The 18,787-nt window shown below is 36.5% G+C and overlaps 1 protein-coding gene across 4 annotated transcripts in view; it reads right to left on the bottom strand.

Annotated features, from left to right (window-relative positions):
- RAPGEF6 (Rap guanine nucleotide exchange factor 6) overlaps window positions 1-18,787 on the bottom strand; it is a 186,401-nt gene that overhangs the window by 164,703 nt on the left and 2,911 nt on the right. For all 4 annotated transcript variants that reach the window (XM_081136609.1, XM_081136612.1, XM_081136611.1 and 1 more), the window contains exons 2-3: window positions 2,016-2,086; window positions 260-316 (exon numbers count right to left, since the gene is read on the bottom strand). In XM_081136609.1, coding sequence (XP_080992735.1) covers window positions 260-316; window positions 2,016-2,086 — 128 coding nt within the window. The remainder of the gene's footprint in view (window positions 1-259; window positions 317-2,015; window positions 2,087-18,787) is intronic.

Raw genomic sequence — 18,787 nt, 5'->3', positions numbered from 1 at the left:
ACTCCCCCTACTGGGGAACAAACCCGAAACTGGGGCATGTGCCCTGACTGGGAATCAAAACGAGATCTCCTGGATCCTAGGTCGATGCTCAATCACTGAGCCAAGCTGGCCGGGCTTTATGCCTGTTATATTTCATAGTTTGTGAATATATTTCAATCTACTCTACAGAAATTGTTTCAGAATCAAATGAATTTCAATGTTAAAAGTCAAAATTTAAACATTAAAGCAATTAATTTAAGCTAATTATGAAAATACTTACCAAAAAAGAATTTGATTGCCACTGTACCTCTCATAGCGTGCTCTTGCAGACATTAATCTAAAACATTTTAAAAAGTAAAAATTTTAACAATTTTTTTCTTAAATTTTGTTTAAAAAATTCTTATAATCACCTCAACAGAAAATTATCAAATCTACCACTAAAATTTTCACTAAACTACAAATTTTCACTTCACTAAAATAAGTACATTAAATGCAATATTTTCAAACAATCAGATATTAAGTAGCAAGAAGTATAATACTCTACGTACATTCTATAACCTGTTAATTCACACTAATGCTCTTTTTTAATATGAAAAATATACATTTTCTGATTCACACTGAATCCTTGTGTGAAGAACAGTTACTAGCAGAGGCGAACATACACACAAAATCTGTTGAATAAATATACAAATTTGCTTGCATTTAAAAAATATTCTTAGTATTACTAAATGCTCTACTTTTCAGTTTTCTTCTTTTTTATTTGATACATACTAACACCTGAATTGTTATAAAGAAAACAGAAAAAAAAAAATTCTAAAGAATTAATTAGCAACCTGGTCCATAACCTAAAACTTAAAACAGCGAGAAAAAGGGATGGCTAATTTGGTAATGGAAGGAAAACACAATTTAATTAAAATGTTGTGCAAAGTTACAATTGTGCTTAATAGCACTCAAAACTGCTTTTACAAATACAGGGTGGGGTAAAAGTAGGTTTACAATTGTTCATATGGAAAATAATACAATAAATAAATAATAATAAAAGAAAAAACTGTTTCAAATACTAACAACTATAAACCTACTTCTGCCCCACCCTGTATAATCACAATAACATAAGGTAGGAGGAGAGAAAACTCATTTTACAAGAACAAGAAAATGAGTTTCATAAAGTTTACGGATCTTGTCCACAAGAGCTTATACCAAATCAAGAATCCTGCTCCTTCCACTTTAATACAACACTGCATCATACCATGACCATTTTAAGCATTTGACACAATAAATATCACGAAGAACTACAAAAAACACACCAAGAACCTAGTTTTGTTTTCACTGGCTAGCACATACTAAGTGCTGTGCTTTGCTTTACATAGTTGAAGTTGACCCCTGAACACAGGTTTGAACTGAGCAGGTCCACATAAACATGGATTTTTTTTCAGTAAGTATTGTAAATATATTTCTCTTCCTTATAATTTTCTTAACATTTTCTTTTTTCTAGCTTACTTTGCTGTAAGCATACAGTATATAATACATAAAACATATAAAATATATGTTAGCTCTGGCCAGTGTGCCTCAGTTGGTTGGAGCATCGTCCCATGCACCTGTAACATTGTGGGATTGATTACTGGTCAGGGCTCATACCTAGGTTGTAGGTGCAATCCCCTATAGAGATGTGTATGGGAGAAAACCAATTGATGTTTCTCTCTCACATCTCCACCCCCCACCCCCCCAACTTCCCCTCTTTAAAAAACAAAACAAAACAAAAAAAATAAAGAATGTATATATATTAATATATGTGTTAATGGACTGCTTATGTTATCAGTAAGGTTTCTGATTAACAGTAGGCTATTGGTAGTTATGTTTTGGGGGAGCCAAAAGTCATACGGGATTCCAATGGCTAAGAAAAACTGGGATGAAAAACACAAATTCCTTATGCTCGTCCTATAAAAAAATCTCTAAAAGATTTGGCCCTTGCAACTACCTACCTAAACTCATTTGAATAACTCCATAGCACATGCTGTTAAACACAGCATCACACTTACCTAAGCTGATGTTCTCTGAGGTTTGATAATATTTCCATTCCATGAAGATAAGAATAAATAGTGTTTAAGTCCTGAAGAATAGAAAATAATTTAGGTTATTTCAAATATACTTTTTAAAATATAATGAAACCCCACAATTTTGATTTTAAGCAAACAAGCACTTATCACAGAACTGTGATCTATGAAAGAGTCATAAAATTTCTGAATTATAAGAGATCTGAAACGGTAGAGAAGAACTCCCTCAACTCCTCCTCAGCATGGCTGATGGCCTATACTCAAACAATGCCAGATATTAAAAACTCACTATTTCATATGAAAGTCTATTTTATTTCTAAACAGATGTAACCTTTTTCTTCTTCAGTGACCTCTAAGTACTTGAAAAGTTATCATATTGTTTTTTAAATCTTATTTTGTTGGGTTTTCTTCCCCTCCAGATTACACAGTCTCAATATTTGCAAGTTCCAGGTATTTAAGCATCCTGGCTTACTTCTGGAGATGACCCAGTTTGTCACCATCCCTCTTAAAAATATGACTTTCTAAAAAATCTTTTTCTAAAGGGACTCAAAAGTGATATTAATGTACCACTAAAACAAGTAAGACATCCAGCGACACAATCCTATTGCTCCCTCTGTTAAAGAGGTAGGGAGCCTTTCTCTAGCACAGTGACTATAACCAGTTTCAATTATCTGCATAAAATGTACCTCCTTATCCTCTTATAAAGAATAGTGCCTCAATGCCAGGGCAGACTGCTCCCAAACACTGCTTTCTTGCCTTGATATGCAACCGGACAAGAGGATTATCAGAAGACAGAAGAAAAAGAAAAGACGCCTAAGACAACCTGTTTTCTGAAAGGTTAATAAAAGAACATGGAACCACTAAGAAAATAGCAATAATCTCAATTCCAAAATTTACAACTGCCAATTAACCATGATGGGTTCAATGATCATACATATCTCTACTAAATCCTTACTAAAATGAGAGAAAAACAGCTTTTTAAGTATTTTTTTTTTTAAGGACAAAAAGATTCAAAAAGAAAACCACAACAAATGAAAAAGGTCTATAAAATTCTGAAAGACAGCGGATGGAGTAGCTGATATGGTAAACTGTATTTCCCAAGATGGCTACAATGATGACATTTCTTATCCCATAAGCTCTTTTGCAATGAGACCTTACCACACCCCCTACCAAAACTGGAATCTATGTGCCCTCCCCATGGATCTGGGTAGTCCTGTTTTGTTCAGACCAAAAGAACGTGGCAGAAGTGAATCTTCTACGATTCAAGTACCCTGAGACCACCAATGTTGTGATGAAGCCTCACTGGTAAGAGAAAGGCCACAAGGAACAGCACCATGGCACCAGATATGTAAGTGAATTCATTCTTCTTATAGACAAATCCAGCTACCAGCTGAATGAAACCAAGAGAATGATCCCAGTCAAGGTTCTATGAGGCAAAAGAACCAATTCCCCAGCCAAAATCTTCTGAATTAAGGTAATAAATAGAGTCCTGGCAAAAGTCTGGCTTACAGTGGGCTTACTGAGCCTGCAAACCCACCTAATAATAGTCTCTCTCCACTCCCTCCAAGTTTATAATTAGAATTTATATTAACACCCACAATGGGTCCATGACCCATGTGGTAAAAGCTGTCATAGTGGAAAAAGCCAAGTGAAAACCTCTGAAACTGCCCCACTCCCCAGAACAAGACTGTAAATAAAAGACAATACTGTTCCCAGAGGGACAAAGTATAGCAGATGTGTGCCACCAGTAAAAACTTAAATTATGCAGGGGTATGCAGAAAGCAGGAGGATCCTAAAAAATGACTGTAGACTGCCACATATCTATCCAAATTCTAGCCCCGGTCACAGCTGCAGTCCTAGATATAATAGTGTTGCTGGAACTGATTAATTAAGCTTCAGGTACTGATATGGTGGATGTATTTTTTACCATTCCAATTACAAAATAGAATCAAAAACAGTTTGCATTCATGTGGGAAAATATTAACTTACAATTTTTCTTTTTCTTTTTTTAAAAATATATCTTTATTGATTTCAGAGAGAGGAAAGGAGAGCGGGAGAGAGAGAGAGAAACATCAATGATGGGAGAGCCACTGATCAAGCCCGCAACCCGGGCATGTGCCCTGACCGGGAATCGACCCCCGATCGCCTGGATCCCAGGTCGACGCTCAACCGCTGAGAGCCACACCCGGCCAGGCTAACTTACAATTTTTCATGTAGAACAATATTAACTTACAATTTTGCCTTAGGGCTATTTTAATTCTCTTACTCTCTGCCATAATATAATCTGAAGACATCTAGACCATCTGACCCATTACATAGATGATCTCTTGCTGAGTGGACAGAATGAACAAGAGAATGGGCAAGAGGTGGCTTGTACCCTAGAGTCCTTGGTAACACATTCAGAAAGTGGGAGATAAACTCTCTGAGGACTCAGAGACCTGCCACTTTAATGTTTTTAGGGTTGCAGTGGTCAGGGGCACTTCAGGACATCCCCTCCAAAGTAAAAGACAAATAGTTGGTACTTCAGCTTTAGGTCAAGATGGAATAAGAGGGATTGAACTTACCCAACACCTAAAACAACTAAAACTCAAAACAAACATATGAAACATTTTTCAAGAGGTAAGACCTCAGGAAACAAAAGACAGTGACACAAGAGAGAGGGGAAACAAATGAGGTAATTTATATGATTATAGCACCTTACTGGAGGTACCACTTGCCTGGTGGTGTCTTGAGTTGAGGACAGGAAAGGAGCTGGCAGTCTGGGGAGTAGAAGGTGGCTTGAGTTTGCAGAGCAGGGGAAAGAGGAAGAGGGCTACACAGAGAGAAAGTATGTTCTGGAAACTCAGAGAGGGACTCCTTTGAGTCTTAACCTTGCTGGCTGGCTATTTCAAGCGAGAACTCGCCCATGGGGCGAGCTACTTGAATATTAAATGAAAGCATCTGAATAAACTTAAATGTACTTTATTTTGTTGTATCTTATATTTATATTACCATACATAGAAATATATTGCATATATTTTAGTTTTAAATATTTTATTTTTTTATATTTTACTTATTTTATATGTGTGTGTGTGTGTGTGTGTGTGTGATATATAACATGTATCTGCATGCAGTGGTACTAAACAAGTTTTACATACATATCATGTTTCACCATGCTTTCCCTTGGGAACATACTTTACATGCCCTAATGGGATTTTTTTTTACTGCTGCTTACTATTTTTTGTAAAACACGATCTTTTAATTTTCCTGATAATCAGAATGGCGAATCTTTATTTGGCATGCATAATGAAGAAGAAAATTAGGGAGGGCCAAAATAAGGGCCAAAATAAGTGCCAAACAGTGAAGTACAGACATTTGGGAATGGAAACACGAGTTAACTCGTTACCGGTCAGCAACATTCAGACACAGAAACACGTGTATACTCATGACCAGTCAGCAAGGTGCTGAGTACAGATCATCTCATGCATGTGAAGAAATATCTGAAGTCAGGGAAAGAACCATCAGAAAGGATATAGAGTAGTGGTCCTCAACCAGGACTGATTTTGCTCCCTGGGTGACAGAGCAATGTCTGTCACATTTTGGGCTGTCACAATTTGGGGGAAGAGGTGCTACTAGCATGAAGTGACTAGAAGCCACAGATGCTATTGAACATCCTATGATGTGTAGGGCAAGGCCCCAGACTAAGGGATTATATGAGACAAAATGTCAAAGTACTGAGGTTTAAACACCCTGGATTAGAGGGAATACTACCCAAAACTTACCCAGGCAGAGGAAGAATTCCTATTCTCATCAGGCAAAGTAGAAAATCTCATAACTGACAGTGCATTTAGGAGAGTACTTCAGGTGGCTTTGAACTCAATATTGGGGCAAAATTAACCCTAAACTAAATGCTACTCGTGCTACATAACACAGCTTAAAGAAAAAAAAAAGCCCAAAAGGATCAATTTCCAAATTACTTAACTTTATCCCAGAACAATCTCTGGTATTCAATCAAAACTTACCAAGCAGGTAAAGAAGCAGGAAAACAATGATCCATAATGAGGGAAAAAAATCAATCAAAACCAACTCAATAGTTACACAGATGATAAAACTAGTAGAAAAAGGCATTTAAAAAAGCATATTAAAGCCCACCCGGGCGTGGCTCAGCAGTTGAGCGTCGACCTAGGATCCAGGTGATCGGGGTTTGATTCCCAGTCAGGGCACATGCCTGGGCTGTGGGCCCAATCCCCAGCTGGGGGGCGTGCAGGAGGCAGCCGATCAATGACTCTCTCATCATTGATGTTTCTCTCTCTCCCTCTCCCTTCCTCTCTCTGAAATCAATAAAAAAACATTAAAATATATATGTATATATGGTCCATATAATCACAAAGAACATATTCCCATATGCTCTGGAAGATAACAAAAAAATTAAGCACAGACGAAGAATATCAGACACTGCAGAAGAAAAAAATTAATAATCCCTAAGTCACAGGAATAGAAATAAAAAATAAAACAGAGAAAAAAAATATGAACAGAGCACCAGTGAGCTATGGGACAACTTCAAGCAGCCTAACAAAAGTTACTGTGGGGGAGAGAGAACAGCAGAAAAATACTATTAGAAGAATGGTGGAAAATCTTCCATATTTGATGGAAACTATAAACTCACACATCTAAAGGCTCAACAAACCTCAAGCACAAGAAATATGAAGAAAGCACCACCATAGCATACCATAATCAAATTGCTTAAAAAATGGGAAAATTGTAAAAGCAACTAGAGAAGACAAATTCCCTAGTAATAACAAAGATTAGAATTACAACAGATTTCTAGTCAGAAACAATGCAATTCAGACAACTCTAATAGTATCTTTAAAGTCAAAAAAGAAAGAAAAACCCCATAAACTTTGAATTCTATTTCCAGTCAAAATACCTGGAAATAAAGGGGGCAAAAAATAACAAGAGAAAAAAGCAAAATACTGTTCACGTATACAAAGACTGAATGAATTAATCTCCAGCAGACCTGCTATACCAAAAAAAAAAAAAAAAAGGTTAAAAGTGCTTCATAAAGGAGGAAAACAATACCAGATGGAAATCTGGATCTACACAAAGGAATGAGAGAACTGAAAATGATAATTACATAGGTAAATATAAATATTTTCCTATTTAAAAGGTAATTGTTTAAATCAACAACAACAAAGACAACTTATTTGTGGGGTTTATAATATATGTACAAGTAAAATGCATCACAACAGCACAAAGACCAAGAGGTAAAATCCTTATACTTTATGTGAAGTAATATATCACTTGAAGGTAGACTGTGATAAGTTTAAGATGTATACAACAGATCTTAATAAATCTCATAGTCTGTAGATTCTTTGGATTTTCAACATATACAACAACCTCTTGTGAGTAAGTACAATATTATTTCTTCCTTCCCAATCATTGTACTTTTTTTCCCCTTTTCTTGCTGTATTTCATGAGCTATGATTTTCAAAACAATGGTGAGAGTAGGTGACCACCTACTACAAACACAACTGCTGTGGCCCAACCCTTTGAGTTAAGAGTCATAGCAACAACTTGGCCAGACAACCACAAAATGCCTATTCTATGGAAATGTGCTTTTTATTTTTGACCTCAAGACAATTTTTTTCTTAGTGGAAAATAAGCTCTGAAAACTGTTCACACACAAAGGTTACATCAAACAGAATTAGAATTCTCATAACTCTACACGCCAGACAAGGGTAGGCTAGTGCCAAGGAACTGCAGAATTTTCTGAGACTCCTGACTGAATTTATGTCATATAAATTACTCTGTTCTCAAGTCAGAGGACATCTCCGGTAATCACTGATGATGCCATGATTAGGTGACAAAGAATTAGATATTCACTTTTCGCCCGGCCGGTACGGCTCAGTGGTTGAGCGTCAACCTATGAACCAAGTGGTCCCCAATTTGATTCCTGGTCATGGCACATGCCCAGGTTGCAGGCTCAATGCCCAGTTGGCGTGCAGAGGCAGCCAATCGATAATGTTCCTCTCTCATCAATGTTTCTATTTCTCTGTCCCTCTCCCTTCCTCTCTAAAAAAAAAAAAAAAAATCAATAAAAACATATTTAAGGGGGGAAAAAGAAATTCACTTTTCAATTTTAAAGTCTAAGGAATACAATTCATAAGTTTTAAAACAGATATGTGGTTCCTTCAGTTCTGTTTAGAGACTGACAAAGTTTATCAACTTTGGATTCTAAAAGCCCTCCTTTAAATATCTCAAAGTTTGCCCCTTCATTTACCTTCAATCTCCTTACTTTACACTCTTTCAGAGGAAATATCTGGCCATATGAACAAAATTCTCCAACAGCATCTATAAATGGTAACTGTATGCGCTTGAATAGAAGTATTAGCATTATTCCTATCAGGGGTTGGCAAAATTTTTCTGTAAAGAGCCAGATAGTATATATTCTGGGTCTTTGGGGGCCATAAGTTTTTTGCAACTACTTAACTTTCCCTTTGTAGCATGAAAAACAAAGATTAAAAAAGTAGGTAAATGAGTGGGTATGGCTGCATTCCAATAAAACTATTTACAAAATAGCTGGTAGGCTAATTTGTCTCCAAGGCTATACTTTGCCAACTCCTAATGTGGTATGGTAAAAAAAAAAAATCTACCAAGAAAGTCAAGCCACAAAAGAACTCCTCTTCAGAGAATACCTCAGCTTATGAGTTTTGGTAGAAGCTGAAAACAGCATATTTTTATTTTTTCAACTCTCTATAAAACTAGGGTTGGGCAAATGATCCAAGTGCTACCAATCAGACACACCCATTCCAGACTTTGAATCCAGTGATTCCAGGAGCAAGAACTGCACAGAATCCACTTTGGCAGCTAGCGGTAGCAGCAGGGTCCGTCAACATATGCAGTGTATAGAATAGGTGATCAGAAAAGCAAGTTGTGGTATCCACTTATTCAGTGCTAGCAGCAACAGTATCTTTACCAAAACTGTAATCATGGTTGCCTAGCCCCAAGTCTACTTCTCTAGTACTCCCATCAATTCTGTAACTATTCAGTATCCTTTTAATAAAGACCTTTTAAAAAAAAAATGGGTTCTGTTGCATGTAAATAACAACCCTGAAAGACCCTTAAACTAGGCACCATCACCATCACTTGGAAACTTAGTAACAATGCAAATTCTCAGACCCCATCCCAGACCTAGTAAGAAACTCTTGAGAGTAGGGCCCAGTAGTCTGTGGTTTAAAAAACCCCACAGGTGGTTCTGATGCACAGTCAAGTTTGAGAACAACTGGTTTATAAGCAGGATCTGTGTCACTCTGGTTTGACTGATAACCTATTAATGAGCAAGGGAAACAAGCACTGAGATGTCTAGTAAATCCTGGTCCCTTCAGTGTACCAGGTTTGAAGACCACAAGATGCTAAGCAGAAAAGAACCTCCCAGAACAAAGGAAAGTTGTAGTAGCAAGATGATTAATTCTTTCTTATGATGTGGGTGGTTATAGTATTTTGTTTACATGGGCAGCAAGTAGTTGTTGACTGTGTAATGCTGGGTTTACAAAGGGGTTTCTTGTGGTTCTTGTATCACTTATCTCTGAAACAGAAAGGACTGAGATACTATATTATCTATTAGGCCCTTGGTGTGTCCAAGACCAATAAAGCTATTATAGAAAGCCAAAAAAAAAACACAAAAATCCCCTGACAGAGGCACATTGGAAGTCTTACAGATATTTCTTAGTAGTAAAAAATTTAAATGCTAGATTTAAGGAAGTGTTAATTATTTACACAGTGTGTAGTTGAAAGCTGCTCTATTGAGCCTGAAAGAAAGAAGCTCATAGGAAGATGGAAAAACTAGGAAGTCATGATATTCCAAATCAGTAACACCTGAAACAGTCACTGGTTCTGTAACTACAAAATACTGCTGAAATTTTCCAGGGGTATTAGAAGAACAAATACCAGCTCAGGATTGCAGAATGAAATAATGGGTTTCACTTGGGGGGAAAAAAAAAGTAAGGAAGTGGTGATGACTCAGTACTTTCTAAAACAGATCAGCCATACCCTCTCAGCCAGTCAGTTATGTGAGTGAAGGTGGGCAAGCTGAGGTGGGTGGGACCCACTGCCATCCTACAACAAAGCAGGTATCTTTTTATACACTTCAAACAATCCATACCTAATTAATTCATGATATGCATATTGTATGGGTTTTCAATTTAAATATTAAATGAAATATTAAATTCATATTTGCAACTCTGTTTGTGTGAGAAATAAATGGTTCTTTTAAGTATACATTTCTAATTAAGCAAAATGGGATTGTTATCCCCTTACTCAATTTGCCAGAGTGCTGCTCTCAGAGTAACTACATCTTGCAGTTCTATGGGTTGCCATTCTACACATGCTTAGAAAACCAACTAAAACTTGGAAAACTCAAACTGGGCTGCCTTAGAGCAAGTCTTCACTTTTCTGTTTCTTAAAGTCTAAAACTAGTAAATTTCTTATCTATAATAGGCTTAATTCATCACATACAACTTTCAATACAACAATGATCTAAAACACTCATTAACCAAGATATTTTACTCATTAGCTTTATAAACTGGAAAATAAGTCCATGTCAGGAATTTTAACACTGAAAAATCTCTCCGCATGGATCCTAAGGTCTGTACAGACTCAATTTCAGGATGTATACTATGCAGCTATAGTTCTAAAATGATAACTTAATCTGAAGCATCTTCTCCAAATCGCTGTTAGGCGAAAGATAGTCTAACAATGTGGTTAAAAACTTGGACTCTGGAGAAAGCCCTGGGTTCGGATTCTGCCTCTATCAGTTACATAAACCTTGAATAAGCTGCTTAATGTTTATTATCTGTACAACAGAAATGATAAACTATTTTGGTTTGAACATAAAATAATGCTTATTCAGTGTGTAGCAGAGATTATTGCAGAGACTAATAGTTAACATGTTTATATATGTTTATGTTATAAAACTATACAACAAAGATTAAATTACATTCAGCAGACTATTCAAGCTATTTTAAAGATTTTGGAAGTATTTCCAAGTTAACAAGACCATACATTAAACACAGAATTCCATTCCTTGGTTTTCTCATTCATGGAGGTGTAAATATGTTCTGCAAAATGGCAGTGAAGAGCTAGAAAACACTTACCACACCTAAAGGCCAGCCAGACCTTGGTTTCTAAATACCATTGCCTTAAAAGGAACCATGATTCCACCGATAAAAGGCTGATTTCAGTATTGGGGCAAAGAAAGTAAGGCCTGGAACATCTTTTTGTGCCAGAAAATAAGGTATTACTTAAAGAGTAATGGAGTCATGTAAAAGGCCATAGAAGCCAACTCTGAAAGGACTCTCACTGGCTAAGTTTGGGGCAATCTAACAATGAAAATGAGTAATGACAATATTAAAAATACAAAAACAATCGAATCACTGTGATCTTTTTTAAAAAGGATGAGGAGAGGGGAAAATGGGGAAAGTGTGAATGAATCAAAATTACACCTTTTTGGCAAACCAGCAAAAAATACAGTAAATTTTTTGGTGTGTCGCAGAATTTTAGTAATTAGTGTATGTGTGATGTGGTATGAAAAAGGTTGAAAATTGCTGAACTATACTACAAGGCCAGAGTAATCAAAACAGCATGGTACTAGCATAAAAACAGACTTATTATAGATCAACAGAAAAGAATGGAGATCCCAGAAATAAACCCACACCTTTTTGGTCAATTAATATTTGGCAAGAATATACAATGGGGTAAAGACAGTCTATTCAATATATTGTGTTGGAAAAATTGGGCAGATCTCTGAAAAAAAAAAAAAAAAAAAAAAGAAATGAAACTAGACCACATTCTTACAACATACACAAGAATAAACTCAAAACAGATTAAATATTAAATGTTAGACCGGAAACTATAAAAATCATAGAAAAAAACATTTTTCATAGCAATATTTTTTTTTATGTCTCCTTGGGCAAGGAAAAAAAAAAAAAAAATGAATGACTGAGTCCACATCAAATGAAAAAGTTTTTGCACAGCAAAGGAAACCACTGACAAAATGAAAAGACAATCTACTGAACAGGAAAACATATTTGCCAATGATACATCTGATAATGGGTTGATATTCATAATTTATAAAGAACGTATACAACTCAACACCAAAAAAACAAACAATCCAATTTAAAAATTGGCAAAGGACCTGAACAGACACTTCTCCAAAGAGGACATACAGATGGTCAATAGACATATGAAAAGATGCTCAAAGTCACTAATCATCAGAGAGATGCAAATTAAAACCACAATGAGCTATCACCTCACACCTGTCAGAATGGCTGCCATCAACAAATCAACAAACAAGTGCTGAAGAGGGTGTGGAGAAAAGAGAACCCTCGTGCACTGTTGGTGGGAACGCAGACTGGTGCAGCCGCTATGGAAAGCAGTATGGAGTTACCTCAAAAAAATAAAAATGGAACTGCCTTATGACACAGCAATTCCACTTCTGGGAGTACATCCAAGGAAACCCAAAACACTGATCTGAATGAATGTATGCATCCCTATGTTCACTGTAGCATTATTTACAAAAGACAAGATTTGGAAGCAACCCAAGTGCCCATCAATAGATGAATGGATAAAAAAGCTATGGTACATTTATACAACGGAATACTGCCCAGCTGTTGAAAAAGAAGGAAATCTTACCTTTTGCAACAGTATAGATGGGCCTAGAAAGTATTATGCTAAGTGAAATAAGCCAGACAAAGAAAGAAAAGTACAATATGATTTCACTTATATGTGTAATCTAATGACCAAAATAAACTAACAAACAAAAATACTTACCACACAAATATGGATTAAGCAATTTTCCTCAAAAAGACTATGTATTCTAGTCTGCCTCAGTCATTTAAGGAGCTCATAAATAATCCAAACTCTACCTGGTAACAGTGACACTCATAAACTCTTTTCTAAAAAATCTACTGTGATGAATGAAGCTTTCTTGTATTAGTTGAATGCTTTTAAAAGCCAAATATAGGCTACCATCCTCTGAAAACAAAAGTATAAGCTGTAAAACAGAACGTGTAAGAAATCACACATCAAGCACACCTGCTCTCACTCTACATAAAACTTGAGAATTATAAACTCCCATTAAACTGACACAGCATCTTAAAGTACTTCATACAGCACAGGCAGGATTAAACAAAAGGTATATATTTTGGAAAATATTAGGTATCTGTTTAAGATGTCAGTACAGAAAACAAAAGCTCAAACCTTAAAATATAATCTAACGTTCACTGTTCTGACAAAGAGAAAGCAGTGGGGAACTACTGAACTGAAGAAGTCACTGATGATCATCAGAGAAATGCAAATTAAAACCACAATGAGATATCACACCTGTCAGAAAGACTATCATCTCAACAAACAAGGGTTAGAGAGGATGTAGAGAAAAGGGAACCCTGTTGGTGGGAATGCAGATTGGTGCAGTCGCTGTGGAAAACAGTATGGAGGTAACTCAAAAAAATAAAAATGGAACTGCCTTATGACCCAGCAATTCCACTTCTGGGTATATATTTGAAGAAACCCAAAGCAGTAATTTGAAAGAATATACACACCCTCTATGTTCACTGCAGCACTAAATACAATAGCCAAGCTATGGAAGCAACCCAAGTGGTTCATACATACAATGGAATATTAGCCATAAAAAAGGACAAAATCATACCATTTGATAGCATGAATGGACCTAGAGGGTATTATGCTAAGTGAAATAAAAAGAACAATATAAACGAACAAACAAAACAGAAACAGACTCACAGATACAGAAAACAGACTGATGATGGCTGCCAGAGGGGAGGGGAAACTAGGGGACAGGGTGAAAAAGGTGAAGGGACTGAGAAGTACAGATTGATAGCTACAGTCATGGGGATGTAAGCACAAAATAGGAAAAATAGTAATATTGTAATAACTATGTATGGTGCCTGTTTGGTACTGGAAACACCGGGAGGAACACTTGCCAAGTATGCAATTGTCTAATCACTATGCTATACACCTGAAACTATACTAAACTAAAATAATATTGAATGTAAGCTGCAATTGAAAAAAAATTTATATTAAAAAATAAAAATAAAATTGTCAAGAAAAAAAAGTCACTGATGAATCAACCTGAGCAAGGCATTTTCTCTCTCTAAAGTTGAGCTCCTTTATCTGCATGGAACTCATTTCACTAGCTCTTGACCTCACCAGCTGAAGTATTTCTGGGAGTGCTATATACTATGTGTTCACAAACACAATACAGCTGATTTTGCTAATTCCACTATTTAGTAAGTGTGCTGACCAATGAGCCCTGCTGTCTCTGCCATATGCCCTCCAGCTGCCAAAGTTTCAATTTATGGCAAAGCAGTGAAAAATGTCTGGTAGTGGAGAAACATCATATAGGGGTTACTTATGCCTCCACAGCCTCAAGTTCTTAATGATGTGGCTCATTAGGTTTTTATTTACAGCCAGACCTCAGTTTACAAAGGCTAGTCCAAGGTAAAGTGAATGATAACCACAATGTTACAGAGCTCCCAGTCACTCCAACCCTTCCAAAACACAGTACTTTTTCCACATAGTAAAGCTCATAATGCTTGGCTGTTCTTCCTCTTTGCAGAATTCTCTTAGGAAGCTCCTCAGCTCTCAGAAACAAAATCTTACAGTGTCTAAACTCCTGGTTGGACACAGTTTTTTCTCAAGTTAAGAATCTCCAATACATGCAAAATGAGCTGCCTAGAGGAGATGTTGTCTAGTAAAGGTCCCATCCAGATCAAGCATTCCCTTTCCATCCAGCTGAATTTACAAATAAAGGTCAAAGGGCCCCCAGAAGCATAAATAAGTTTCTACTTTCCCAGGAACCCACTGAATATGCAACTGCTGTAGAAAAGAACAGCAGAATCTTTGTGCTGCCACCTTCAGAGATGTACAGACTCACTCAAAAATGTCTCAGTACAATGATGATCTTTCAACAGTTCTTTAAAAACCTCTGCACGTGTACATTTAAAGACCATTATTCTAAATTCTGAAAGAGATTAATAATTACAAGAACACTAATTTTACATTCTTTCAGTCCTAGCCCCCTCTTTAACTTTTGGTAACAAAAATAAACTAGTTTAAAAAAACTTTTTCTGACTGTAAACAGGCAATTATATTAGCACCTAGCTGAGCATGAAATTTTGCCCAACAAAAGTTTTAAGTCATCTAATTAAAAACATGAAAAGTCAAAACTGGCATTTACCTATACTTCTCTGTGAAGTTTCTGCAAATGTATTTTAAAGTCATATAAAAACCGAGTTCCTATTTCAAAATATGACTAAGTTTCCTCTATCTATATTGTCTCTAACTGCCAAGTAAAACATAAGGTATGGTAACTGTACTTCATTTGTATTTTAATAAGAAAATATTAATAGCAAATGTTGCCATTGTGCCAAATTTCATCAGTCTTTTCATCCCAGCACTTCAAATATTAGATCAATAGAAATCACTACTAGAATAGTATCTGATACCTACTATGTATGGCACGATGGGAACTGAGAGACAAGAACAGTCACTATCCTCAAGGGGCTTACAGTCCAGCCAGAGAGACAAACGTGCAAGTGATCATAATACAGTACAATAACCACTATGGCAGAGGAAGGTGAATTATTCTGCTAACACAGAGGAGTGGAAAAGTGAGGCAGGAAGAATGCACAAATTTGCAGATGAGCACTGGGGACGAGATTTCAGTGAGGAATCTGAATCCATCAAGCCAGAGGATGGTGTTTCAGTCTCGGAGGAAATAGCAAGCTAATATGTATGGATACTACTTATTGAGTTTTCATTATGACAGGTACTTTGCTACATACTTTACCTATATTATCTCAACTAGTCCACACAACAATCCCCAAAAGATATTCAGCCTCAAAGAAGTTAGGCAACTTGCCTAGCGTCACTCAAATGCTCAGTTCTAGAGCCCAGATTTATAGTCCAAATGCAAAATTTCAGTGCTGTAAACATACTTTCCCATCCTATGTAGAGCACAGAGACCGGAGAATATGGCACAATGGACAATGCTTCTCAGCTCTCGGTATATATCAGAATTACTTAAGGAGTTTTCTATAAATACCAGTGCTTAACACTCCATTTCAGAAGGTTCTAATTCAGAAAACAAAGGGTGGGCCTGGGCCTTAAAAAAAATTACCAGCCCGGCCGGGCGTGGCTCAGCAGTTGAGCATCGACTTAGGATCCAGGTGATCGGGGTTTGATTCCCGGTCAGGGCACATGCCCAGGTTGCTGGCTCAATCCCCAGTAGGGGGCATGCAGGAGGCAGCCAATCAATGACTCTCTCATCATTGATGTTTCCATCTTCCTCCCTCCCTCTCCTTTCCTCTCTCTGAAATCAATAAAAATATATTAAAAAAAAAAAATTACCAAAGTTGAGAAATACATAGTCTCAGTTGAGAAGTACTTAAAATACATGTGTTTGGGGGTGGGGGATAAAGCTAGAATACCAGGTGGAAGATCATAGAAGACGTTTTATCTTTCCCCTTTTCCCATCAGAGATAAACTCACAAACAGTACACCTGATGCCTTCACTTTCTTGGGTTTTATTCTCTCTTCAATCCACTGTAATCAGGCTATTTATTAATCAGTCCACTGAAATCATTCTGATGAAAGCAATCTAAATAATTTATCAGTCCTCACTTTTCTTGAACTCTCAATGTCTGACATTAATGATTTCTCTCGAATTCTCTCCTATAATAGCACTTTCTGTTCTCATCCTACCTCTATAACAATTTTTCTTCTTTTGCGGTGTTCTTTTCCTCCCTCGATCCTTTAATACTAAGCACACAAAGGGACCTGTCCTCCTATTCTCACTCTGCTTTTCACCCTGAGCATTCCTACCCATAGCCTACTTTGATCTCTCAAAGTGCCCTATCCATACCTTTGTCACTAATAACCTTACATTTTACTAATGTTTTCATGTCTGTTTCCTAAGTCACTGAAGAAGAGGGATCATGTCCTTTTCTTTCTACAATCTTGGCTTTTATTGTCTGACATATTTGTTAAATGACTAGATAACAATGTTATCATCTGGGTGAGGTAACCAGACATCTCAGTTTACCTGAGACAGTCCCTTTTTAAACTGTTATCCTAGCATAAATAAAAATGATTTATATGATAATTTCTATTGCTAACCTATCAGGCAGTGAGAATTAAATTCTGAGGCAAGAGTAGAACATGATCAGACTTGAGTACTAGAAAGGCCACTCCAGCAATAATGACAACAAATAAAATGACTCAAGCAAAAAATTCAGAGGTAAAATGATAAAAGAGCTTGAACTAGGGTAGTAGAGCTGGAAAGAAAGAGGTACAGAGAGATTCAGGATGTAAAATCAACAAAGTTTAGTAGCCAGTTGGATACAGAGAGGCAGTCAGTACAGGTAATCAAGTAAAAACAAATTTCTGGGTTGAGCAATTGGGGCAGTCACCAGCAGAATATTAAGGAAGAGGAATAATGATGGCTTCAATTTAGGACTGGTGATTGAAGAATCTAAGAGACAATTTAGTGGTTAGATATATGGATCTGAAGCACATGGAAGGGGGTAAGATGAACTATATAGTCCTAGGAGTCTGCCTATAAAAATTAACTGAAGCCAAGTTGCTGAATGAGACTATCCAGATGTACAAAATCAGCAGTTCTAATGAATAGAAAGTGGTCTCTTTTAACATAAGTAGTTGACAAAATTCGGAATTTTGTTTTAACATACTTATTGATCATTTAATATGTGCAAAACATGGTACTAAGCACTCAGAAAGGGAACTAAACTATAAGAAAGAGATAAGGAGCTCACTCTCATGGGGGGGAAAAAGAGTATACAGAGAAAGAATAGTGTTGAATATTGACTGAGTTGAGGTGAAATTCAAGGTCTCAATTTTGAAAATATCTTAACAGCTTTTGTTGTTTTAGAGCCCCAAGCTTCCCACAGAGCATTTAAATCTAAAATTTTCCACTAAAAAAAAAATATATGTGTATATATAGTTGCAAAGTGGAAAAGGAAATCAGAGAACTAGCTCAAGAAAGGCGATGTGCTGTGGAGGCTGAAGCTGCAAAGTAGGAGAAATGGCCAGGAAAGTAAAAACTGTGTTAGACCATAGTTCTTAATGCCATACTTTACAACATTTTCTACACTCAGTGTCCAGCTCACTAGGATTATGCTTGACTTGATAGTTTCACATAAGGACAACAGATGGTTCAAAATAAAGGAACCATTAATTTTGTCCCAGGAAGAAAAGAATTCTTTATTCGTTAATGATATGATACAAACATCTGATTACAAGATTTTAAGACACTGGTTCTTATCTATTTGTTTATGTGTTTGTTTTTTTCATAATTCTTTGCACCTGGTAGGTATTCAAGGAACAATAAGCTGAATGAATAAACTGTATCCCCATCTATTATACACTTTATTTGCTTCGGTTCCAGGACACCACCTCTCTCTCTTGACTTTTCTTCTACTGCACTGTTTGTTCCATGCATTGCTCTTTTCAGGTTTCTGCTCTTTTCTCCTTTATAATGATCAAGTGCCCCAGCTCTGTCTTTGGTCCTCTTCTATTCTCATGCACACTCGCTACCTACGTAATTTAACCTAACTTCATGACTTCAAATAATATCTATAAGCTAATGACTATAAAATTTCTATCTCCAGTCAAGCATTCTCTCTAGAAACATCAATTTGTATATAGAACTCCTTTCTCAACATTTCTAATAGACATTTCAAACA

The sequence above is a fragment of the Miniopterus schreibersii genome, assembly GCF_964146895.1.
Source record: "Miniopterus schreibersii genome assembly, chromosome: 4".
In the NCBI taxonomy this organism is placed as follows: Eukaryota; Metazoa; Chordata; class Mammalia; order Chiroptera; family Miniopteridae; genus Miniopterus; species Miniopterus schreibersii.
This window is presented reverse-complemented; position numbering and strand designations above follow the sequence as displayed.